We start from the raw sequence: 26,758 nt of genomic DNA on the forward strand, positions 1-26,758 counted from the left end.
TGTACGTAATATAATATTTTGCAATATTGATAAAGGTAGGAAGTGTAGCATATTTCATCCCGAAATATCTAGATGCAATATCGCATGTAGCCATTGAATTCCGTTATGCGTGGTTTCATTGTTTTCGAAAATGCTGGTAAGCTTGTACACAGTCATAAAGTATAGAAGCGTGAACACGATTAGACAATTTGTGCAGCTAATACGATTAACACAAAGGAATTTAACTTGAAACAAACGTAACAAGCTAAACAGATAGCTATTGCGATACGGCAACCTATTGCCCCAGATAAACTCAGTGATATTGATTAGACACCGAATGTTTGTCTCACCGCAATGAAATAAGCGAGCTCCTCTCTGATTTATTCCCTCGTCTAACACACTCGGTATCCAACTTCCTCCCAGCGGTATCTATCTTTCGAATAATCTATCCTTCCTCGTTTCGTGCTCGACCTTCGTTCAACAGTCTCGTATCGGTTTCCTTTTTACCGTATTCCCATCGCGAAGCCTTCGAAACGTTCCTCCTCGACTCCTTTTTCGTGTATCTTGGCGACGAAATTGAATTTATGGCTTTATTTTCCTCCTCCGTGGACAATATCTACCGCAGATTGCTCGACGTGGTGCGCGGCTCTTGGTATTATGGCGAAATAATGGAGCCCTCGTGTCCCTTTCATGTCGCCCATGTGGAAACAAGAAGCGAGCCACGAGACGAATTCCAGCTGAGATTTTGATACTGCTTTTAAAGTCGCTGAAACAAATTTTTCGGAAGGGCCACGATGTCGTGACCCGCGTTTCCCTTTTCCCCTTTAACCATCTCGAATCAACTGGCGAAAGCGGCGAGAATTTTTCGCTCCCAGACGAGTTAACCAGGAAGTTTTAAGTACCCCAGACGTTTACAAGTTCAAAGCGCGTTCATTTCGAACTAATTAATTAAACGCTTTATGGGGAAAAGAGCACTTCATCAAAATTGCTACCTTAAATTGATGTCAAAGACAAACATATGATAGTAAGTCATCACCGAATCGTATTTCTGACGAGGGAAATGCGGAGAGTTAGCCGCCGTCTGTCGAAGTCTTGAATGTTGAAGCAAAGTGAAAATGCATACTTCTCTTAAATAAACTTTCAGAGATAAACAGGTTTTTTCTGTAGAAAAATCTGTACTAATTAATAATACAAAAGAAAATAATTCTACATATTAATTGTAACATTAAATAGGTTACAGTAATTTATATTGTTAAGAATAAAATTGCGATAATGACATCGACATGCTGTATGGATTAATTTGAAATTGAGAGCACTCTAGCGGACATTTTCCCGCGCTATTTTCGGCACCTGTTGCGTTTGACGTTTGTGTGCAGTGTAATTGTTCTGTGTTTTCAAGTACTAAATTAAGTGTTTTAACTACTGTGATAAGAAATAATCGTGACATCGATCTAGAGTTATGCTGCAGACGTACGTACGATGATATTTTTATCGGTATTCTATCGCGGATTCTTATACTTCCTTGGATAAAGCGAACTTAACCTTTAAAGTCGTGCATGCCGGCTGCTGCCACATGTATAATAATGTTCCGTGTGATTATTTTATTTAAATATTGATTTAAGTATAAGAATTTGTACATTGTTAAGGTTATATTAGTTCGATAATTATTCCTTATGTGATTTATAAGCCTAAATTGTGTCAGAAAAGACTGCATGAAAAATGGGATACTAGTAAAATTCAGTGTGTAGATATCAAGTATAATTGTATAGACAAAATCAAACAAGCAGCGAACGAATATATCACTAATTTACGCATAGTTATATGTGTAAATGATATCAATAGAACTTTAGGTATTTGGTGTTGTTCATTACAGATGATTCAGTAAAATAATGAGTTCAGTAATACAGTTTAGAGTACTATAATAAGATAATATTATACAATAACTAGTTTAGAAGAACCACAATGACAGATTATCTTTCAACTGAGCTTGCAGCCACATGTGCTGCACTCGGTTATTATGATGGGTCTAAGTATCATTTAGACAAGCATTGTTTAGGTAAGAGTAAAGATGCACAACAAATTAAATTAAATTCGTGAGCTAATAGAAAGGCTACTAAACTTACTATTAATTCAATAACAGATGTTATAAAAGATCTGATTAAATACTTGAGGAGAGATGATGATTCTCATGTTGTACGTCAGTTTCTTGGTCAGACAAAAGTACTTCAAACTGATCTCATAAAAATTTTCATTGATCATCCTGATAAGATAGAACTGTGGGAAGTCTTGTTAAGGCAAGTAATAAATTACTGAAAGTGAGTGCCATTTGATGTATTTCTATGATTCAAAGACAACAACTTTTTGGTTTGACCAGGTTGATTATTAACATAACCAGTCCAGTTTTCCTCATTTATAATGAACAGATACCTACTGATAAAATGCAACATAGTATCTATCAGAAATTAATTGCGTGTACGCAGGCATATAAAGTAGCACTAACTGATGAACGTATCTGGGCAGTGCTCAGTAATAAATTAAGTGAAATTCTTAAAATAGTAAGTTCCTAAAATATGTATTACAGTTGTCATACCCTTAAGAATGGAAAGTATGACACATTGCTTTTTTAAATAGGAAATCGCAGAAAGGGGGGAAGAGAAAGAATTGATTATTGAAAGAATTCTTATCTTTATCAGAAATATTTTGCAAATTCCTCCAGATGAAAATGAAAAACGCGTTGATAACGATGTAACAGTTCATGATCAGGTATGACATTAAATGTGACATCTGATTATGGAAATGGAGAAACTTTTGTTTTAAACGTCTTATTATCATTAGGTTTTATTTGCACTGAACGCGTCAGGCTTAGTTGATTTGCTACTATTCATTGCTAGTAATAGAAACGAACAGCAGTATCATATGCAAATTTTGGAGGTACGTGAGAAATATTCTTCTATAATATTTCTTTGCTTGAGACGCTGTTGATTTTCGATAATCAATTTATTGTGACATCATTAGATCGTGTCGTTAATGTTGCGCGATCAGAATGCGAGTCAATTAGCGAAATCTGGTTTACAACGCAGTATTACTGAGAAAGAAAAGGACGAAGCGATACTTTTAGCTGCGCGAATAAAAGAGAAGGAGGTAAAAATGGAAAAGATTAGAAAATTTGCGGGTGCAAGGTAAGTTTAATGTGTTTTTTTATTTTAACTTAGAATGCGAGCTTCCTTTGATAACCATAGCGATAGTAGAGAAGAATGGTGCAAAAAAATTTGTACTTTCTTTCGGTGATAATGGCGTTACATCTGCATAATAAACGTGACCGAGTTTTTAAAGTGAACCCCACGCAATACACGTGAATAGAAGCTTTTATCCACTTGTGTGCTACGCGTGTTTTATTCTTGTGCCATACATACATTACACTTATATCTTTTTGCTACGTGTTCCTATTTCCAGCGGAAAGCTTTTTGCAACTTGGAAAAGAATCAGAGGCGGTAAAAAGTATCGGTCTTTTCCCTCGCGCCATATATATTGATTAGTGAACAATTTTTAGTTGAAAGTAACAAGAGTCGTAAACCAGAAATAAAAATCACTGTTTTTATACAAAACGTAATATAATTGTTCAGAGATAAAGTATCCTATAGAATTCATTATTGAATAAGTGCATCCGCTTCGCTATTGCGAAATAATTTAGTTCGATAGTAGAACAGTATACTTAAACGCGACTTTCAATTATTTAATAACTTGTTTAGACATTCGCATTTCGGTGGTACTTACGTCGTCCAGAATATGAAAGCCATTGGAGACAATCAATTATTGTGTCATAAACCGTACCAAAAGATCGAGGCCTTAAACTTTGGCCAAGTGAAGGTAATTATCGCGACTGTTAATTAATATGCAAAATGAAAAGATGTTTATTCGGGTTTTCATATGTCCATTTACTTTTCAAATGGGGAGGAAATGAAACGTCAAACCGGGAAGCAGCCTTACAATTAATCTTTGATTTCCAGCGGTAGTAGTTCTCGTTAATGAGTTAGTGGGAAAGGGGATCAGATGGATTTGAATGAAAATACAGCTGTTAATTAGGGCTATCCTCGCGTAATTAGAACCAGCTCCTTGCTTAATGGCGCTGAAGCATTTAAAACTGGGTCAGTGCTCTTTTCGCGGACATTTCGCTTTCCTCTCTCCGCCCATCTCTTCCATCTCGCTCGGCTATAAAACGATCCTCCTCTCCCTTACATCGTTATTGCCGTCTCTTCCGCGGAACATCCATGTTTGAGGACAAACTTTTCCCTAGCTCACTTCTTCGTAGCCCGTTTCATTATGGACTATCATAAATCTAGTAGGTTACATGCCTGACGGCTATCTGAATTGAGGTGATCAGTGACTCCTGCCATATCCTTTATGGAATTCCTCCGCGGTTCCCTCTCGTGATCCTCCTGCTTCCTTCTTCGACATTTTTTACAGAATTTGTTACATAAAAACAAGGAGGGGCGTGAAATATAACTTTTCTTTCAAACAAAGTTACACTAAGAACCATTACAGGCCACTGCGCCAACTTTTTGTACTGAACCCGGAAAAACTGCATTTCATAAAAATTATAAGCACAAGTTGATATGACTGGGAGTCTAATTTAAAGTATCTGTGCGAAGCAGTTATAAATTTTTTTTTATACTTAAATAACTCGCGGGCAGACTTCTGAGTCAGTCAGCTTTCGTACACTCTTTTTTTTAAATTTTGTCTTGACCGCGTAAAAACAACGAATAGCAATTTCGTTCGTACTAATATTATTTCACTGGGATGTAGAATAAAATGGCAAAACCCAAGAATAAACGTCCCTTGGCAGATCCAAGGGGCGAACGAACTTCCGCGCTGAGCGTGAGACTGTTCTTAAAAGAATTCTGTGTCGAATTTTTGAACGCCGCTTACAATCCGGTAATGAAACACGCGAGATCGTGTATAATTGCTGCGGCGCAGGGGGAACAAATCGAAACGACTTGTTACTTATGGGCTATGCGATTCTTCATGGAATTTAATCGCAACTATAAGTTCGAAGTAAAATACGTAAGGTAAGCTGTGTATTTACTTTCTTTTTAACATCTACGAAATAAGCGAAATGATAGAGGACTTTTCCAAATTTCGAGACGAATTAGAAAATTATTGTTAAATTTTTAATGAGAAATCATTTATCTAAGAAATAAGTGTTGTCCGTTGATTAAATTTTATTTCGAAATAAAAGAGTCAATTTCGTTTAAATAATAAAATACTTATCAATAGCGAAACGATTTCTACGGAAACATTTCACATGGTACAAAGGCAAATGGACTTTTATTATGAGATGATCATTACTGACAAAAAAAAAATTCCGCTTTGGTCTCGTAGACTGCATATAGCATTGAAAGCGTATCAGGTGAGGAATTAAATACTGATATTTGCTCGCCTTTGATAGAGACAAGGAGACATCTTTGTTCACGTTTTGTTATTATAGGAACTACTACACACACTGATGGCAATGGATCTGAGTACAGACCGCGGTGTTAAAGAATCCAGTAGAGTTATTAAGAGTAATGTGTTTTATGTTCCGGAATATCGGGAAACGATTCTTTCTCTGATTCTCTCGTTCGACTCGGTTAAAATGTCTCGGTTCGTATAAAACATTCAGTATAGAATACAACCTGCACTTACAGAAGCAAAAATTGTTTGACCATTACGGAAAGAAAAATTATAACAGAAAACAAATCTCTCTTGTTTAAAACAACGAAGCATTTTATAGACGTATAAATTAAGCACACACCACTTAGCACAAAACAAATTTTTAAATCTGTAAAACTCATTATGCCCAATTGAAAATACATTGTTCCTCGGAACTCCACACGGTGCAGTGTAATGTACTCGTGAAACGCTTCGTTCGTTTTACTACATATTTCATGCTTCGAAGGTCTGTTTATTGAGTGGATGGGAGCGGAAAATGAAAAACTGTTTGCTAAAAGTTTTATATACTGCAGACAGATTGATTCACTTTCAAATCAATCGGTTCGAACAACGAGGGAGCTACTCCGGCCCTAGCCTCCTCTCTCGCGTACTTTCCTCGTTGGTTCTTTCCGACTGCCAACTCCCTTGTCTGGTCCTTTTCTCTTCCTTCGCGCTTCTTTCGGGAATAAACAACTTTTATCGACCTTCCGGTCGGCGAAATGGGAAAAGGCGACGGCGGCCGTTCAACTTTCCGCGAATTTGACGGGTTTTGCAACGATTTCTACTACGGAAATGTAAGGTCGGGTTGCGCCCGCCGTCGCGATATCGTCGTCGTCGCTCTGACATCTTAGCGACGGTGACGAAAACAAGACTTGACGGCTGCAGCAAACTTTGTTTGCCGATGTTACCACTTGGAAACTATACACACGCGACAGAACTGTATTAATTCCGTGACGGGTATTGTTTCGCTCGATGCGACGCGACGTTTCGAGTTTGAGTTTTATTAAATGTAATCAAGGAAATCGCTAGATTTTCATCTGGTAGAATTTAATCTTTATTACTAAATACGTTATCGTGTGCATCGTAGGAAGTTCTGACAAATTTATTTTATTAAAAAAATGAAAAAAATGACTGACAGGGTTTTATTACGTGTTAGTTTGTTTAGAAGATTATTTTATTGTCGGTTGCAGTATTTCAACAGTTTTTCATTTTTCCAGCTACCTATTCCAAATTTGAACCTATAGGACAGTAAATAGAGCTTTCGTAATAATTTTGGTAGTATTATATTATATTGAAAGTTGCAATTTTCGTTTCAATTACAATCTCCGATTATGGATTAACGAAATCATTAATAAAGGCAGCCTCCCTGTATTTATTTTTTTAGACAATATTTAATTGACCTAGTTACAACGGTGCACATTTTTTTAAAAATGTTGAACAACTTCTGCGGAAAAGATAAACGTAATATACTCGTACAAGAGGTGAAACGCAAGCCGGCGAAGCGCAAGAACGCAAATAAAAAAAGTAAGAAACAAAACATTGCGGCCTCTTATTTGATTTACTGTACTTTTTAATGTTGAACACAAATAGACGCTGTACAGAAAGAACAATCGGCAGCGCGAAGTTTGGATGAACGTTGGGATGAAATCAGCCCCCAATTATCGATTGTAATGCAACAAGGAACTATACCTGTAGTCGTCCCATTCGATGCAACGTTGGACGTACCAATAGACGATCAAAAGTATGTTGGAGCTGCTTTATTGGATTTTAACAATCTCTAAGAATTGAATCTTCGAGGAACGGAAGCTTTCATCATGCATGGTTGCTTGTTCTGTTGTTTACAGGGTCGAGGCAATGAGGAGAATTCAAAAGTTGCTGCGATCGAAATTCCTCGAGGAAGCTATTGGTCTCATCCGCGCAGCAAGGTAAGAATTCTATTTATTTAAAAACATCATCCCTTGAATAATTTTCATTTTGACTTCTAATAATGCAAATCGTGGGAAAATAACATGGTACGTCTTGCTTGCTTTAAAAGAAAAACTTGTATAGATAAATTTTTTTCTTTATTTTTATTAAATTATTGGCAGTTCAATTATACTGTGCATGATAATTATAATTTTTATTTTCATCGCATGAGACGTAATTTATTTATATTATTATATTAGAAATATTTTAGTTTTTATGGATTTTGAGAATACCGAGAAATGCAGAGACTGTCGAAAGCTTTCAGTTGCATTCACAGCCTTAATGTTTGATTGGTGTGCACAAAAGACGATTCTTTTCTATCTCACCATCTCTTTCATAGTATATGTGAATGATTCTTAGGGCTAAAAGTATTATTTACGAGAATCCGAGTCGCATAACACTCAAGTTGATGACGCATCAGAATTTTTCACATTTAAGAAAGTTACTCGGACTTTCTTCATGCTTTTTATTGTTACTCGTTTATTTTTTTTCTTACCTCTCATCAACAGCATTAAAAGTTCTTTTTTTACAAGAAGAAAAGAAATACCTATATCGCGTGAGAACAAACACAAAATATCAATGAGAATTTTTTACAAGCCGGGAATTGAATATTCAGAAATAAAAGTTCGCGTCAGTGAGAATCGTTTAATTGAATTGTTTACTCTAAATTATTCAGATACGTCTGTTTCACGGAAACGTTTGACTTTCACGGCGTTCACTTTTTCGTCGGAGGTCCCGGGCCAATTAATTGGTTAACTGGCAAGTGTTTGTGTTTCCACTTGATATTTGCGTTACATTAAACCCAAGAGGTTTGGGGGTGGTCCGTTCTTGAAATATGCCAATGTACGTTGGTTCATCTCAATGATACCTGAGAGGCACTGAACCCTATCCCTTTGAAGTGTTCAGCTTCTAAATATACCCACGGGCTTTCCTCCCTCCGCTAAGTTGTTTTTCCATTCCGTCTCATCGATCTTTCTGGCTGGTAGCCTTAATCGCCGCTTCGATGGTTTCGCGGGAGCAGCAAGCTTTGGGGCTGAACCCGTTGATGTGAAAACGGATTCTTTGCATTCGCTTTACCTTCAAAGGATTTCATTTTCATAATACCGCGTTAGTTGTGTCCATCGTTATGTGCAATTACCAGAATAATACCGGTTTTATGGAGAAACTGATTTTGTATTCAGTATATGCGATCGACTTATTTATTGAAAAACAATCTCGAGTCTTTCTACTTCTCCTTTTATTTCCTACGCTGTGAGATTTCGAAATGATCGTATCTGCATGATCCTGTTCTGTTACTCAAATAGGAGGAAGTTCAGAAGAGAAATAAACACATATATATATGCGTTTATTTCTTTACTTTCGTTTAGTATTTAACAGTTTTCTCAGGAGGTAGCGGAGTGAAATTGCTGAAACAAAAAGACTGCTTCATCGCCAAGCCAGTGACTTTTTGGTAAAGCCAAGGAATTATAGCCCTTCCTACAGATTTTTCTTTAGGCGGTATCATCAACGCAGTACTTCCAGGGGGTACTTTAGGAGATTGTTCGTAATATTCCGCCGTCCATTTTATGGGGTAAGCTTTGGCATAGCCGTACACACAATGGAAGTTTCTGGTTCGTGCCGACCTTGTGCATACAACGGGATAAAAGGAAGCAGCAGACTGTTGACTGTGTATAAACGTAGGCTCGTAAAGGGAGATATTAATAACACATTTATGATAATCCAGTGGTATTGCGGTAAACAATGTAATGCCTTGAATTTCCTTTTCTTGTATTCCATACATAGTGCTGGGCAAAGCTTATGCTTCAGGGTTTTTTAGTTTTTTAGTGATCGCGTTTCGTTTGCCTAGCAAATACTTTTATCTTTGATTCAAAACGTCTAATTTTCCTATCGATACTTTCTACAGCGGTATCAGCGAAGTGTGCTGACCTTTGTTCACACAAGCATGGGCCACTCAAAGTTGAAGAATAATTAAGGAAAAGAGACGCGGTTTTTACCTTTTTTTGTGTTAAAGGAAGAGGGCGAAGCAGATAATCGATGGTCTTATTTGCATACTATATAGAAGTCGTATTTTTTTTAATTTCCGGATTGACTCTTTTAATTAAAGAAAGGGGAAAATCGATATGCATCTCGACATCTTGTAGGAAGTTAAGTTCGTTAATAATCAATATTGAATATTTTTATTTTCTTTTCTGTCTTCTATCTATTCCTCACATCGAAAATACCTCAAATCGCAATTAAATCATATTATAATTGGCATATAAATCATGTTTGAGTGAGATTAATTCATTGCTCGATAAGTTGTGATGTTCCGACTTCCGACTAAAAGATGAGGTTGAACTTGGGTGTTTTTCGAGTGTCAAGGGCGAGCGTCGAAATTATTCGTTCCGTTCGTCTGGCAAAAGGAGCCGGTTCGGCCGACGACAGGATTGGGAGAGAGTTGGTTGAGGCACGTCTGAGAGATTCCATTGTCGTGGGACTTCAAATCGAGGGATAATGGAGATTGTATGGTACTGGATTTCTATTCAGACAGCCACCAGCAGCGTACGAGCCACTTCTTCTGCCCTGGGGACAGCACGGACCCTTCCCCTTTGCCTGCTTTGGCGCCCTTCCCTTCTCTCTGTGCCTTCACCCTTTTCCCACCCGCTTATTGGATTCTCCCTCTCCTAAGTCAGGGATTTTGTACTTCCGAAAGTAGCCAGACTCTCCCGACCATCGGCTTGACATGCTCTGTATACGGATTAAATGTCTGTTTCCGTAAAAATGAACAGTGAATTTCTGCTTCGCTGCAGTATGTTCTTATTGTTAGACAAAAGTTCATTTTTTATCATAGGGCTGCAACAAATTATATTTGGAATAGCGTAAAGGTATTGTGAAAGATTTCGGAATCGATTTCCAATCACGTTCGCTATTTCTGACGTTCTCTTTGGAAAAACCTCGGCCTGTCGGAATATTTCTACGTACTGCAGATTTTTAATGAAAATTCTAGGCAGGCGAGGAGTTCCTTTTAAAGTCAGCCACCGCCTAGCACCGGGTTAGGAATCTTTCGCCATTAACTATACCCTTTTTCATGAGTGCTCCGTCAAGGCGAAGTCGTGATTTTTAGCTTTGTCCTCTGGTCACGTACCTGCACCGACTTTCTCCTTTCCTCAATGCTTTCGGATTCTCACAGGGAATAGAACTTTTGTGAAATGGCCCGGTCCTTTCCGGTTCTTATGGAATCGCGAAAAGCCTTTATCGGCAAGCTACGCGCGAACCAGCAACGATTTTCTCTGCTCTGTTTACCGAATGTTCAAATATAGCACAGCGTCTTTCAATAAATTTCTTCTTTATATAATACCCGCGTTTTGCTCTGAGAATTTAGTAGTCAAGTGTTCTCTTCAGAACTTCAATTTCCATAATCTCGCGTCGCGAACCGACGTTATTCGACACGAAAGAATTACTTCTTTCATTACATGTCAAAAAAAAAAATGGGACTAACTTCGAGGGGTCGGAGTTTTTTGTCGCCTTTCTGTCTTCGAATCTGTTCGCATTAACTGCAAACAGCGGGCAAACATTTGCATATCTGTTTCTTTGCCGCCTCGTATAAATTAGGATTTGCATCCTCCGATGACAAGCTCTACGGAATAAATTCAATGAAATTTGAGCGTTCCGTGCTGGCAAGCTGGCTTTCTCAGAAATCTTTCTTCTTCGTGTCGCTTTTTTTCTCTGTTATCCGTGCTCTCCATAGGAGAGCTGACTCCGCCTGCTACCGTCTCTAGAACACCATCCACTTCACGAAGGTGATACATGCACTTACCTCCACCGACGACGGTGACGGTGGCCGAAGGTGGATGGAAGAATGGAGGGCCGGGCGTGAACACTTGACGCAAGCAGCCGGATGTTGGCGTAGATCGCGGTGAGGCTCTCGGTGCTCAAGGGAGCCTTCTACGAGACCCATTGAGATTGCCACTCGGACCCCTCCTCCACCCTCTGTCTCTCTCACGCCCTGTTTTCCATTCTTGCGCTTCTTTGTCGTCTCCCGTTTTCTCTGCCGCGCATGCTACTCAAGATAATGAAACATGTTATTAAGTGTCTCGCTTTGTTTAATCATTATAATCTCATTGTCGGATACACGTTCTTGTAACATGTCGAGGGTTGCGATAGTCGGTAGAATGCTGCTGTCGTAAGCTGCACTAGAGTTCCGATAATTTGATATTAACGATTGTTTTACAGAGATGTCTGGCCTGAGAACGACAGTTTCGGAAGAGTTGACATTGCACCAGAGGAGGAGTTCTTGGTACTTCGAGAAATCTTCTTCGCAGACTTGGGTGGTGAGTACAATTTTTGGGTTCGGTGTTGGTTTTCTTTTTGCTATGCGAATACTGGAATCCGTCGGTTGCACATTGTAGTATTTATTTTTATACGTTTCATATAAGATTTTAATTCGAATGTTTCCAACAGTATTTATTTGCTGCTACATTTCGTTCTCTCAGTTTTATGATAGTATGTATATCTTTACTTCGGAAAACATTTCAATTTATGTTAGAATCTACTTTGGCTTCCTAAGTTTAGTACAATTTCGAGGACACTGTATTAGTTCGCGTAAACTCTTAATACAGTGGACAATTTCAGTCGTAGTAAATCGGCTCCCCAAAAGGAGAGTTGATCCTTGGTTAATACCGTGCCGTCTCGAAGATCGTTTAAATGAAATTCCGGAAAATATCGCGTTAACGAGATTCTCGGAAACGAGACGACATATATTTGCAATCTCCGGTAGGCAGCTCGAGATAAAGTTAAAACTTTGTACTTTCAAAGCAGTGGCCGTTAGTACTTTTTGTGCCGGGCGACTCTCATGGGGATTGCCTTATATAACTTGAATTTATCGAGAAAATTATATTTTCTGTACACACAGCTCCGTGAGAAACTCGCGGATGCTACTTTTGGCAGGAGACCACGGCGGGGGTGTGGGTGGGTGCTACGCGATTACAAAGTAGAAAGTCCTCTTATTACATTCAAACCTTGAAAGTAATAAGCTGGTCGAATTAATTCGCGAAAAATTCGCAACTAACCTTCGTCGAACCGATTGGATTAAAACTCTGATTGCCTTTATACAAAAAGGGTCATTGTATTAGCTGACAAGATTTCTTCAACGCGGTAGATTGCTGCTAACATTTTTTTATTTTGAATTTAAATCTGTTAGTCTCTCTCAGATAAAATCATATTATTATAAAACTGAGGTACGTTTTATATTCTTTTCTTAAACAGCGTTATTATAATTGCTTATGATTTTTATATTGAAAGGGGAAATAAATTGAAGAAGTGAATTTATTCAATCAAGCGTTCGAGATTTGAACGCAATTAGCGCGTGGTAACGTTAAAGCCGACGGATTCATCTATTTGTTCTCGCTTTTATCCTTTTTCTCTCACTTTGTTTAAATGTACGTAAGAATAAGTTAACGTGCTTTCGGATGGCACTGCTAAGGAGATATTAACAGAGGAAAAACTTATAAACACGTAATTTCACTCGGGGGAAGGCTCCCGCGGGAGCGGTTTGTAATAACTGGCACGTACATCATGACGCAAATTTAATTAAACACACCCTCGGTATTCATTTCACGCTTCTAATTTATGTATGAATAACTACGGTGGTATAGTCGCCGAGATTTCGAGACGTTCCACCTTCCGGAATATATTTATCTATGTTTATTAACGTCGTAACAATGGCCGCACCCGTTCTGAACGTTTCCATAGAGTTATAGAGCATAAAGCACTTGAGCCTTCGTTTCAGTAGGTGCTCTCCTTTGAATCGTCAGTTACATTAGCCTCGATTCTTAATGGAATTCAATTGAAAATTTGTGTTACTGTAAAATTAATATTCTTATTCCAATATACATTGATCACGAAACTGTCAGTGAATTTCCAAACGAGAAAAATAATTCAATTGGATCACCAGAATCGTAAAATTATTTTTGGTCTCACGAATCCTCTCATATAGATCTGAAACTAATTAATTAGCGCGTTTCATATATCGTATCCATCAATTCATTGATTACGTAAAATGTGAAATGTTTTCTGATCAATGAAAGTAAATTTCAATCTCGATCTTCGTTTCGGTCGGAATATAATGGAATTATATTCTCTCTCTACAAATGTGCAAGAGTACTGCGGGTACCTCGTATATTAAAGGCACACCGTGTGCTTGGCGCTTGTGAAAAAAATGGATCAAGTGCGCGGAACAGGAAGAGAAATAGCAACAGGAGTGGCACGTTCAAGTCGCTACTCGTGTATCTGAATCACGGAGGTGGTATAGAGGCTCCGGCGAGGAGGGAAGCTGAAATCAGCTGATTCTGCGCCTAGTTCGCGCGATTCGATCGTTGTTTTTCCCATTCCCGTGTTCCGCCCACGCTCCCGCAGTTCATGCACACCGCACGCTGCCGGTTGTATTTCGCGACTTGACCGCGTACCGATGCTTTCGCGTCCGCCGCGCATAATGGAGCGTCTGTTTCGCGTTGATAAAACACGCCGCAAAAATCGGAGAATATTTCACGAGATGGAAGCGGCGACTTTTTTTGTTTCACCGAGCCCAAGATAAATTGTTCCGCTTACGTCGAGAAAAATTAGTCGTCAGGGAAATCTGGCTTTAGCCCGGAAACTAGTGTAATTGCGGACGATTTACAATTTTTTCCCCTTGAACGTGGAACGTCTCACCATTTTATTACGGACTTGCAAGTAATGTACGTTCAATATAATATGAACAACATGAATTTGTCTTATACGTAAGAATAAAATATCTCGATGTACGTTTGTACCATTGGACATGTTTTAAAACATTTCATTTTTCTTGTGATTTAATGATTTTTTAAACGAACTGAAGGGAAAAATGTTTGCTAATTTCCTTTTCCATATAAAATCATACACGATGCTCTTTTTGCAACATTAGATTATATCTATTACTGAGTGCTTGTAGGTATAAAAAATATTTCACTTACCTTTTTTTAACCTCGTTCATGAACATCGAATTCACAAGTTTGTAAGGATCATATTGCGATGAACGCGTGGGAAAAGTTGTCGATGAAATCCGGCGATTAAATTACGCGGAAGTTAAGCGGCCGTTTCGAGGCGCGAGGGATCGTTTAGAAATTTTCGTTGCCGGTGAAGTTTCCTGTAAAAGTACGACCATTTGGCATCCGCTCGCCGAATCCCCCGGAGAGCCTTTTAGAAATAATCAGTGATCGATAGAGCCGCATGTCTTGCAGCTCTAACGGAGTTCTCTCGGTAACCCTCTCCTCGTAGATATACCTACATGTACAGATACCTAGTATACGTTTCATCGGATTCGCCGGTTCCGCGTGAGGTATTGCGGTACAAGGAAGGAAGATGCGACTTTCTGCAACGCAATTTTTCTCCCGCCTCGCAGCACCGAGCGTTGATTCTAGCTTGTTGGACTGAATACTTGATCGATGCATCGGAATAGAGAAGCTATAAGTTCTCCACTCGTGGCTCGAAGGTTTGATGAATGAAGACCGAATTGAAAGTCTCGTTCTGTGCCTTAGAAACCGGGCGAGTAAGCGGCCGGTATTTGCATGGTACGCGCGCGCGCGCGCGCACGCTGCGAGTACCGATTCCCTACCATATGTCCGCCGTTCCTATTCATCTTGTTTTCATTCTTGCCGGGTTTTACGGTCCATAATTTAGTGTCTCCCGCTAGGATGCCGCTTTCCGGATATTTCTTTTGTTCAACACGTTTAAAGCACGTGTTCTAATCTTTCCCTGTTTGGCTCGGGTTCTCCCGCAATCATACATGCAAGCGTAAAAAGACCGGCATTCCATTCGACGAAAGGTGTAATGAAATAAACCGTTTTTCGGTTCGGAAAAATTTTTTAATTACTGCATTCTATAATTTTATCCATGTTTTTGCAAATGACGATAAATGGAATTTAATCAAAAGCTGCAATATGAATTTCTATTTTATCCAATGTTTCACATGCACTGTTTATTTCAATATTAAGCTCATATTTATATCATTAATTTTTTTTCTCTATAATAATTGATCATACGGGTATTAATTAATAGTAATTTCGCAATATGATAAAGAATAGTGATTCAACGAATTTTATTATTTTAATTTTATTCTTAATAGTAGAATTCTAAATTCGAAGAATAAAACTGAACGAATCAATTAAAACATTTCGTTACCTCGCTTTGTACACGCAAATTTTAGAAATTATATACAATTCTTCCGGTTCATTCGATTTCCTACAAATCAAATTTATCTTAAAAAATCACGGCTAGTAAACGTGTTTCACTTGGTGAAATTAGTTCCCGTTTCAATCCATCCAGAACTGTCTCCTCGGTGTGCAATCATGTAAGAATCGCAATCTTGAAGAGTATCTCTGATTGCATCAAAAGTATGGCACTCCGAAGAAACGAGATCAGTGTGATATGTTAGTGAGGTGGAAAAGTGGTTTTGAGAGACTCACCGGGGAGCTTTATTGAAAAACTTGTACATACGGCTGCTTTCAAGAAATATAAAATCGTAAAAGAGGTTTCCATCAATCGCGTGGAAAATACGAGTGACCAACCACCGCACCGTCGCGTCGTCGTCGTCGTCGCGCCGCGTTCCGAACGGGCCGTTTGCTTCGCTCGCTTGGCAGTTTATAAAATCACGCGATCGAATCGTTATTTACAAGATCGGATGAAAATGGGAAAGAAAAGAACGTGCCACAATTTTTCATGTAACAGGTCGCATCGTGTCGCTTTTTATTTACACTGTCGAGCATTATTTATCATCATACTTCATTTTCCTTTATTTATAATCCTGTTATTTATGACGACGTGTCGGTGTCGTTAATTTCATTTCTTTTTTCACTCACTGAAAATCAGTATCGACGATCTGTCGCATTTGCGATAAAATATGAGCTATCACACGCACCCGTTGCTGCTGCCTGTCGTTGTTCGCCTATTGGCGAAAATAACCGTTCGATCCGGTCTTTTCCGCCCTCATGCAAATCCGTTCCTTAAACGAAATCGGCATTATATACAGTCTTATCGACTACGTATTCTTAAAATTCCGATGCAATTGAAAGGAAACGCTTTATTATACAAAATATTTTTTTTCCAACAAATCTTTTATATTCTAGTCGATATTGTTTATTAGTCTAGCACTTTTATAAGCTTCCGGTGTATCGTTCTGCATTTTGCTTAAAGGAACACTGGCCAAATCGAACGTCTAGCAGGCTTGAAATGTAGCACTGGTAGAAATTTATACTCCTGCACAGTTGGCTGATCACCGCCGTACGTCTATATCCTTGTTTCAACCTAACGTTACCTTCTGCCCAGTAGGAAATGAAGCTTGCACCAATTTACCCAGGGTCCGTGTTCTGCTCTGATCAAAGTTCGATCCTTCACATTACACCACGAGATTATGCTACAAACCAATCCGCAAATTGTTATTAAGGTCGCTAATTCTCGTTTATATTCACAATTACGCGTCTATGAGTTATTTTATGCTGGCAATAGAAGGGAGTTTAGAGTATGTTATCATCGTATAAATGATAAATTTTAGTAATACTAAATATACTGAGATTATTTTGTACAAATTAAAATTTGTCTTAAGTGTAGATTAATTGAATGTTTTAGAAATTTATGATTATATGAATAGAAATCGTATTTCGTTTCATGAAAGGACAAGCAGGTTTTACATGAACATTCTGGTAATTCCTTCGGATACCAAGTGATGAATATTAACAAATTCAGCAGCCTTTCGGTGGTTCTCTTTGACAGCTTCGCTTCCTTTTATATAATATATTACTACGTTGTATATGCTATTTCCTTTCAACCAAGAGTTTTCGCACTCCATATGCATTCTCCTTACGGAGGGTCTTACATGGGAACAAAGTCGCGATATTTGCCTGAAAGTGACGATTTTTCTCGCCCTCTTCTTTCTTTCACTCTCTCGTTTTGAGACCGTGAAAGGGGCAGGGGGTAAATCGGCCACTTAAAAGCGGCAGACAGGGTGCAGCAGGGGAGGCGTTGAACGCTTCAGTACACACTCGGCGCTATCTGAACTTGTTATAAGCCGTACAAATGGTATGCACGGGTGACTTCGCCCTTTGCATGAACCGGCAATACGACGCATCGCGATGGTTTCTCCCTCGCGAGTTAATGAAGTTATGATTGAAGGTTAAATTCCATGAAATTGCCTTCGGTTAATGGGCACGCGTGCACGCTTCGCTATGCATGCAAATCAAAGTTAAAAATTGGATGCGGCTACGCGACCGAGAGGTTCACAGCGAAGTAACGATTTTTCGACGCACCTTTGGGAACGGTTCCCGCAATTATCTCGCGGTTCAGCTATTTTTACAATGATTTTTCGGGATAATTAACAATACCGACGTGGTTTACGCAATTCGTGGGAAACATACGACAATAATTTCTTTCCATGATTTGCAGTTTCTGTATTATACAAATAAACGTTTATATTTTTTAGTGAACAAATATTTATAAATCATATATAATAAATTTAACCAAATGGATTCAGTACGTCGATAAAATGTGAAATAAATGCTTCGGCTAAAGTGAGGAGGATTTAAATTTGGACGCTGAAATGTGTTTCGTGAGTGCGGGACAATTGCACTGAGAATTGTAGACGGTAAAGAGAAACTGGGCGAGGTGTAGAGAGGCGAGAAAAGGGAGGCGAAGACTCGAGCCGTGTAAATAACAGAAATCATCCGAGCTCCAAGGTCAAGTGCTTTCTATAGCACTCCAACCCTTACGTACCTGTTTTTGCCCCTCTTTCGCACTTCTCTCATTCTTTCCCCGCCCGTGGCGAATGGGAGCATACCTTTATCCGGGAGCCGCGCCTCGCCGGTTAAAATAATAATGCATTTGCAAGTTGCGTAGAAATTGAATAACAGACGTGGTTGAATAATACAGATACGTAAATGGAGGCCAACCTTTGGATAGATACGAGGCGGTGCAACTGCAGGCCGGATCATTTATATTGTATCCGAGCCGTCCTCTTTTTCTAGTTCCACCGACAGTGTTTCTAAACTAATCCACCTCTCTCTTCCTTTCAGTTTGTCTTGTTCCATTTTGTAATTCGATCTTCTGCGCCTGTTTCCTCCTGGCACGCACGCAATCTCTATTCATGGTTCGTTTCTTTTCTTCTGCGTTTCCCTATTCTTGTCTGCTTTGTACCGTGTCCACGTTTCTTTACTTTCACGCATCTGTCCAAGAATACATTGAACTTTGAATTATCTCATATATCCCTTTTGATCCATTCCTACAGAAAAATTAACTTCTGTTATTTCGTATGAGAACTGAATTATAATATTTTACACATTCTCCTGATTCTACATGAAATTTTCGTCAACTTATGAATAATTCTGAGCGTTCTAACTCGTGTTTATGCGTATTTCAACCTAATCCAATTTTTTCGTACGCGTTTTTTCTCGTCCATTGCCTCCCACGAGTGTCTTTCTCCTTTTGGATCTCGTTTCCTTAACGAAGAAAAAAAACAAGATTCCTTTTTATCCGTTTCCACTATATTCTTGTTTCTGGCTCCATTTCTACTCTCTAGTGTCGCTCTCTTAGTCCTTTAGGTTCCTTTTCTCTCATTTCGTATCTCGTACATTTCCCTTTATCGGCACTTAGCGGAGGGCTCCTTGCCATTTTAACTCTCTCGTCCCTTAAGCCAATATTTTGGCTTTCTAATGTAATCCTCCACGAGTTCTCAACCGCTTTCAGCTCCGTTTCTCTCCTATGCTACTGTAAAATTAGTGACATACGATTTCCCTGGGATTCTTATCTGGAATAGTTACTGGCATTTCATTGAGTTTTGATAAGAAATAGATGATATAAGTTGTTCGTATGCATACGAATGATATGTATGATTATTATAATCTTATTATATTAAAATTTAAATTTGTAAAATATATAGAAATTTGTAAACAATATAGAATCTGTCGATGTAAATAAATGAGAAATATTTTATCATCATTATGCTTACAACATATTGCAATATGTTAGGCGTTCACAGTAAATGCCGTTAAGGTGTATCGTGGTTTCCTTTAAAAATTCAGGCAAGCCTTCCTCCGTATCTGGCAGCCTATTTCCGGTACTTCGAACGGTAACGGAAACCATTCACGCGGCTGATACGTTTCTTCGAATTAGGAACCGCAGGTGTAATGCTCCGGGAAACAGAGTTAGCGAGGTAGAGTACCGAGACGAATGAGATACACCGTAGACTCGTTCGAACCGCATGTACGTGCTTTCAAACTGGCACTGCACGGTAAGTCGTTCCATACGTTTCAGTTGAACTATCTAAATCGGATTTTGCACTTCCTTCCTGCAAATATCGAAAATTTCCCCGGCACGTAGTCTCGCTGCGTACGATTCTCTCGCTTTTCTGCAAACGCTCGAGGTTTCTTTCCGATCGTCACCGCACGAACGTTACATCGCTCGTTTTAATAACCGTCGTTAAATGGATTTTCGATAAAAATTATCGAATTATCGATAACCGCGCGATGCGGAGTCAAAAAATAATTCGACGTAAGCGCGTTCTTATGGCAGCTGGCGGTACGTTCCTTATGGGGAACGGCTGGGTTCTATGGAGCGCCAGCGAGGAGGCAATCTTCCTGGCATGGCGTTTCGATCAACCGTTTCCTTTCGTTCGCCGACTCTGCATGAAACTTTCGTCGGAAAATTGAATTCGAATCGATACCGACGCCCGTGCCGAGTCGAATCTCGCGTCTCCGGTTATTTATTTCGTAGGTAACCTTAGTCGCAGATGTGAGAGGACGCCGGGATTGAGAGAGGATTTCGTTCTACGCAGTCGATGACTCGATAACCAATTACCATCCCCTTCTTTTTTTTTTACCCTCCCGGGAGGGCAGCGTTTTATCAGCGGCGCCCGAGATGCGTTGCTATATTTATGCAAATTGCCAGCCGGGCTTTCCGGGAGGCGGTGAACTGTAAAATACGGCTGGGAATTCGGTTACATCTTCTCGTTACGCGCGTACCAGTGCCGCTTTCTCCGCCCGCGTACACATCTATACGCTGCGCCACTTTGATTCGTTGCTAGGTACGTGTGCAGTCCGGAATAAGTGATCCTTGGTGCATGCAAATTTTCTCAAACTTTGTTTCGGCAGATTTTGAATGAAATTGTTGCCGATGAAGCGTACGCTGGGTAACGTCGTAACTGGGAATTGAAATCATGGTTTGCGTATAATGGACGAGGAGTCGAGAGATAGATTTTCGGAATTACATAGAATTATTTTCAGAATCACATAGACTCACAAATTAATTCCTATACTAGTCTTCTTTATTCCTCGTTCTCTTTTGAACCCAGTCAGTACCGTGCTGTTTAGCTATACAATATAGTTGCTATTTAGCTAAACAAGAATGTCAATGTAGATAGATATTTTTCATCAGAAAGTGTCAGTCTCGTCAAAACACTGTTAAAACATATGTATGGGTTATTGTCGCTCGCCATTGCGCGAACGAACAACAGGGAGTATTGTTGAAGCTGGCATTGTCATTACGAGCGCCTTGGCTCAAGGCTCAGAGAAGAGGTATATATAAGTGACAAGCGCGCCTTAATGACTTCTCGACGACACAATTAGGTTGCTCGCGAAACGACGTGAGATAAATTTAAATGCGTAGAGACGATGCCGGAAACCGCGGCTCGGCAACGTGACGAGGCGACCGAGCTGCAGGATGTATAGCTTGATACGAGAACGAAATAGCTCTTCGCTTTTTTATCTCGATCCAACGTCTCGTAATAAAAGCGATGGGGGTTTGAGGCTAGAGATAGAGGGTGAGTGGCGTCGAGGTATGGCTAGTAGCAGCAGAGCCAGCAGCATCCTCGATGATCTACATTGAAACGAAATTACGTTGCACAGAGATAATGCACACCCCTCGAGCCGAGGCGAGGCCACCGACGCCACTTTCGAAAGACATTTGCGCGGTTAATGACGTCCCTTGGGAAAATCATTCGAGAGGACAAACCGGTTTTTTATTACCACCACCGAACTTATTATGTTTTACGCGTAAATTAAGATATTTCTGTCGAAAAACTGGATCATGTTTCATCCTTCTATACTATTTAAGCCAACGTTAGGTGAAAATTTGTCTTATATCTATCTTTTAGCAAGATCGAAGAAACAAATTTTCATTCGTTATGTACCAGTATGTATGGTCTTTTACAAATTTTTATCATCGGTAACGTTTATTGAAAAATATGATACCTAAGAAAGTATTCATATATTACTGACTGTTGATGTTAATTTATGGTTCGAGTAACTGCTTCCGATCTTGGATACTTGCCATGCTCGTGGCTTAGTAATAGGGAGCAGGGGGGAAGGTCTTACCGCGGCGAATAAATTTCGGGGAAAGAATCGGTCTGATCCATAAAGTAAGAAACCTTTGATAGGCTCTCGCTTTTCCTCCTTACCACATTTCGTTGGTTCGACCCCTGATATTTTTATCGGCTTGATTAAATGCAGTCGATATCGCTGGAAATTCTGTAGAAAAATTGCTTAGCGTAAGAACGAGCATTCTGTCATGAGTAACAATGCAAAAACCGATCAGATTTTGCATTTGAATTTGTTCGAAATTGTTTTATTGCGTTGGCTAGACTTCTCACACCGTCTTTCCTGTTCTATTCCGACTTTATATTGTTTTATGGTGCCTACATAACTAAAGTGTTTTTCTTCGCGAAAGATTTATTGGCCACAGTCCCTGACGGAACTTTTCAAGAGACGTAGTTCCGCTTCTTCTGACAAGTACTTTCCCGATATTGATATTCTTTCAGCGGTGGGCGCGTTTCCCCGAGCTTTGCGACTTATACCTTTTCATAAGTTCGCACTTTATAAACATGAATCGGAATTCATGACTTCGCCGGCAGGGAAAAAAACACGTGTTTGTTGTTAGTTTCGGTGAATCCTTTTACTCGGCGTTCCTCTTTTTTTTTTTGTAAAACATTCTCAATATGTGCTGTAATTAGTGTCTGAGCATGATACATACGTGCCCGGGTCTTTTGTACACGAAATATGTACGTAGGTAGAATTATGGAAGGGCTCGCAAAGTCGGATTTTATATTAAAAATCTCATGCATACGGAAAGTACTCTTTTAAAACTTTAATACAGTCGACAGAACTTCAATGCAAAACGAACATAATGATAATCCGAGTTGAATATTTCTCTTGTCTATGTGTTGACTTAATGATACAGTTTCGAACATTTTTTATACAGCAGATTTTCAAAAACTGGCCTTTGACACTTATTCAGCATTTCATGTTTATAATAAACATTTTTTTCTTTTAAGAATACTCACTAATGCTCGCAGCTTTTAGTGAAGTTTTAAAAAATTTGTCATATCTCTCAACGAGTCGAAATAATGATTAGATTGCAAATCGCCTAAGGTTTATTAATATAATGCAAGGTAAATTGTAATCAGTATGCGAGCTTCGCTCGGGGAAGATAAATAAGTACTACCATTGCACACTCATGTCTACTATCGTACTTCCTGTATGCCAGACTGAGAATTGGATCTAGTCCTACTGAAATTTTCATACGAACTTTGAGAATCATTTTACATCCGACTCGTGAACCATTTAATGGCTTTCGCTCGAGAGAGTTTTATGGTCATCGCATAATAAAATCGGTATTAACTGCGCCATATGTTGCCAGGAGTTGATCGCGTCAAACGGCCGTGCCGCGCCCAGGTTACATCAGCGCGCAGTTTATGCTTGCAAATTTGTTCCAGCTTGAGGAAGAACATGAAACGGCAAATATTTAACTATAAACACCGGCCGTGTATAAACATTTCCATGTTATTGCATCACGTTTTCGAGCTTTTCGTGTTTGCCAACTGTTATTTTTATCGTGTGTGATTCGCAGTGCAACTAGCATTAAAAGAATATTGGTAAGCACGTCGTTTACCCAAATTACTGATTGCGTTTCTCGCTTGTACAATATTCATCGGAGCGAAATTCTATGCAAATTTAAAAGAAAAGTAGGGTTGATTTCGGTTAAAAACGTCCACGTGAGGGATCGGCGGGCGAGATTGAACGGGCGACTTAAGAAATCTGTTAGGAATCAAGACTGGAGGAGAGAGAGAATTAGGGGAAGGGAAGAGCGAGGAACTCATTTCGACTGGATTTGGTTAAATAATCCAATCCTTATTGCCACAGGGGTAGTCCCTTCGTCGGTGTCGACCAAGAATTGCCGAGAATAATAATTTCATAGTTGTGTTCCTGTTGGGACCTCCCATAAATTCCTTCAATCTCTCGCGATCTTTGGGGGAGTTCAGTATTTGATCGGAGAAATAATCGAATTTTTCAGTCGCTTTAAAGAAAACTCGATGGTAATTATATTTGAATAATAAGCGTGAAGGAACGTGGCGTGATTATTAGAAGGAATGAAAAGGTCCATAAATATTTCATAAAATATTTTTATTCTTCATATTTCAAGAACGGATAATCATTGAATTACTTTATTATTAGAACCCTGAGTAGATTATTCTTAATCAGGTAAAATGCTGAAATATTGAGCAAATAACTTGTGCTACGGTGGGCACATATTTTCTTAAGCGACTGTACGTGTTTTATATTACGAGGAGGCCGCGAAATTGAATTTTCTTCGTTACTTTCACTTATCCCCGGTAATTGGTACGTGTCTTAGGTAAATCCGGCTGGGATGTGATCCTGCTTTAAGATCTATACGTGTATACATTAGATAAATGTATCGTAGACGTGCATATATCTCGTGTTTACGAAATTCCTTCTTCTGATTACTCTCATCGGCCTACATAATCCCCCGATCTTCACCTGTCCCTTAACGGAACCCTGGAATCGCTTGGGCCAATTATCCGTGTTACCTTTGATGTTATCCACCTCCGTAGGTGTTTACCGTAAACAACGCAGGCCTCTTTGACAAAGGGTCTTTCTACAAATACAGGAAGACTGCGTGGCTGCTGTTTCCTCCCCTGGTTCTCTCTGTTCCTCTCTCTCTCTCGTAGCTTTGTCGTTTTCTTCCGTACCCGGTGCCGGCAGTACAAGGCATACGCTCACCTCGTGAATAGATCTTGCTTTTCAGAGCCAACCATAGGCAAAGTCGTTGACAAAGAGCTTGGTCGCTTTCAAATTGAAATTTTCCCTATCTAGAGAAATCAGCAAACGCTTTCAATTAAACAGAGTAATACCTTTTTGAAGTGTTTGCACGGAAGGATGGATTAATGGAAATGAACGCTCCGCGCACTCGTGCCCGGTACGCTAAATAAATATCAAAGAAAAATGGAAACAGGTTTCTTCAGTTCAGTTTTATCGCGCACGCGCCTAGGTTCCACCATCGCAGGGACTCGATTGCATTAACTTTAGATTGGAATATCGCCTCTTTGTCTCGTATTCCTGGTTGCCTCGAATTTGAAGCGTCCGCCACACTGAAAACTTATCGAAACTGCTACCGATCTCCCAATGTATTTAATCTCTCATGCCGTCTCGGCTATTCTCTCCTCCACCGAATACGTATAATGAAAGAATAGCGACAAAGAGAAAGAGTGGAGGGAAACGGGGAGAGAGAAAGGAGTAGCGGCTGAAAATATTTTTATTCTTCATATTTCAAGAACGGATAATCATTGAATTACTTTATTATTAGAACCCTGAGTAGATTATTCTTAATCAGGTAAAATGCTGAAATATTGAGCAAATAACTTGTGCTACGGTGGGCACATATTTTCTTAAGCGACTGTACGTGTTTTATATTACGAGGAGGCCGCGAAATTGAATTTTCTTCGTTACTTTCACTTATCCCCGGTAATTGGTACGTGTCTTAGGTAAATCCGGCTGGGATGTGATCCTGCTTTAAGATCTATACGTGTATACATTAGATAAATGTATCGTAGACGTGCATATATCTCGTGTTTACGAAATTCCTTCTTCTGATTACTCTCATCGGCCTACATAATCCCCCGATCTTCACCTGTCCCTTAACGGAACCCTGGAATCGCTTGGGCCAATTATCCGTGTTACCTTTGATGTTATCCACCTCCGTAGGTGTTTACCGTAAACAACGCAGGCCTCTTTGACAAAGGGTCTTTCTACAAATACAGGAAGACTGCGTGGCTGCTGTTTCCTCCCCTGGTTCTCTCTGTTCCTCTCTCTCTCTCGTAGCTTTGTCGTTTTCTTCCGTACCCGGTGCCGGCAGTACAAGGCATACGCTCACCTCGTGAATAGATCTTGCTTTTCAGAGCCAACCATAGGCAAAGTCGTTGACAAAGAGCTTGGTCGCTTTCAAATTGAAATTTTCCCTATCTAGAGAAATCAGCAAACGCTTTCAATTAAACAGAGTAATACCTTTTTGAAGTGTTTGCACGGAAGGATGGATTAATGGAAATGAACGCTCCGCGCACTCGTGCCCGGTACGCTAAATAAATATCAAAGAAAAATGGAAACAGGTTTCTTCAGTTCAGTTTTATCGCGCACGCGCCTAGGTTCCACCATCGCAGGGACTCGATTGCATTAACTTTAGATTGGAATATCGCCTCTTTGTCTCGTATTCCTGGTTGCCTCGAATTTGAAGCGTCCGCCACACTGAAAACTTATCGAAACTGCTACCGATCTCCCAATGTATTTAATCTCTCATGCCGTCTCGGCTATTCTCTCCTCCACCGAATACGTATAATGAAAGAATAGCGACAAAGAGAAAGAGTGGAGGGAAACGGGGAGAGAGAAAGGAGTAGCGGCTGAGAGAAGCTCTGCAAAACTGTTGCGAGGCTTTACTTTAATCTGATCCACGGTTCGGGAAATCGTAAAGACCGTCCGCCACGAAGATGGCTTAAAACAGGAACGTGAGGGAGTTACGAAGCGAAACTCTCCGTGGCTTTCCGTTAGCACACCCTTGCGGGGAATTCTTCTTGACAAGATTCCATCTCATATTTCTCAATTTTCCACCGACCAGCCGTTCCTTATTCTTTGGCAGTCGTAAACTTTAACGATTGCGTGGCGCGCGCTACATTTCCTGTCTACCATCCCGTCGCGTCGTCTAACTTCAATGCACCAAATCGACGATTGTCGTCAAGCAAGTCGAGCGTGTTCTTTGCTTGCTGTTGCCTTAGAAAATTGGTATAGTATGCCGTGCAAGTTTCTGTTTTGTCAGTTGTGAAACAATTCCTATTGCTTTATTCATCTAATATTTTTGAAAATGCTATGAGGGACAAAATATACGAGTAGACTTATGGGCGTCACACGTTCGACTGTCATACCATCGCGAAAAATTAAGGATGTATTATGTATACAGTTAATCCTAAAAGTTTATGCACTTTAGAAACGCATTTTTTAAAAAGAAATCAGACGTCGGAAGAACA

At 39.6% G+C, this 26,758-nt stretch overlaps 1 protein-coding gene across 3 annotated transcripts in view; it reads left to right on the forward strand.

The window, feature by feature from the left end:
* The first annotated feature begins 1,362 nt into the window (after positions 1–1,362).
* The window catches only part of timeout (circadian regulator timeout), a 141,752-nt gene continuing 116,356 nt past the window's right edge, over positions 1,363–26,758 (forward strand). For all 3 annotated transcript variants that reach the window (XM_026810868.1, XM_018037843.2, XM_026810869.1), the window contains exons 1-15: positions 1,363–1,449; positions 1,853–2,035; positions 2,120–2,273; positions 2,354–2,534; positions 2,611–2,742; positions 2,815–2,910; positions 2,995–3,158; positions 3,729–3,846; positions 4,783–5,045; positions 5,254–5,386; positions 5,465–5,619; positions 6,833–6,972; positions 7,039–7,189; positions 7,293–7,373; positions 11,626–11,723. In XM_026810868.1, the coding sequence (XP_026666669.1) occupies positions 1,942–2,035; positions 2,120–2,273; positions 2,354–2,534; positions 2,611–2,742; positions 2,815–2,910; positions 2,995–3,158; positions 3,729–3,846; positions 4,783–5,045; positions 5,254–5,386; positions 5,465–5,619; positions 6,833–6,972; positions 7,039–7,189; positions 7,293–7,373; positions 11,626–11,723 (1,960 nt within the window). In that variant the 5' untranslated portion in view covers positions 1,363–1,449; positions 1,853–1,941. The remainder of the gene's footprint in view (positions 1,450–1,852; positions 2,036–2,119; positions 2,274–2,353; positions 2,535–2,610; positions 2,743–2,814; positions 2,911–2,994; positions 3,159–3,728; positions 3,847–4,782; positions 5,046–5,253; positions 5,387–5,464; positions 5,620–6,832; positions 6,973–7,038; positions 7,190–7,292; positions 7,374–11,625; positions 11,724–26,758) is intronic.

The sequence above is a fragment of the Ceratina calcarata genome, unplaced genomic scaffold (assembly GCF_001652005.2).
Source record: "Ceratina calcarata isolate Rehan_Ccalc_2016 unplaced genomic scaffold, ASM165200v1 scaffold179, whole genome shotgun sequence".
In the NCBI taxonomy this organism is placed as follows: domain Eukaryota; kingdom Metazoa; phylum Arthropoda; class Insecta; order Hymenoptera; family Apidae; genus Ceratina; species Ceratina calcarata.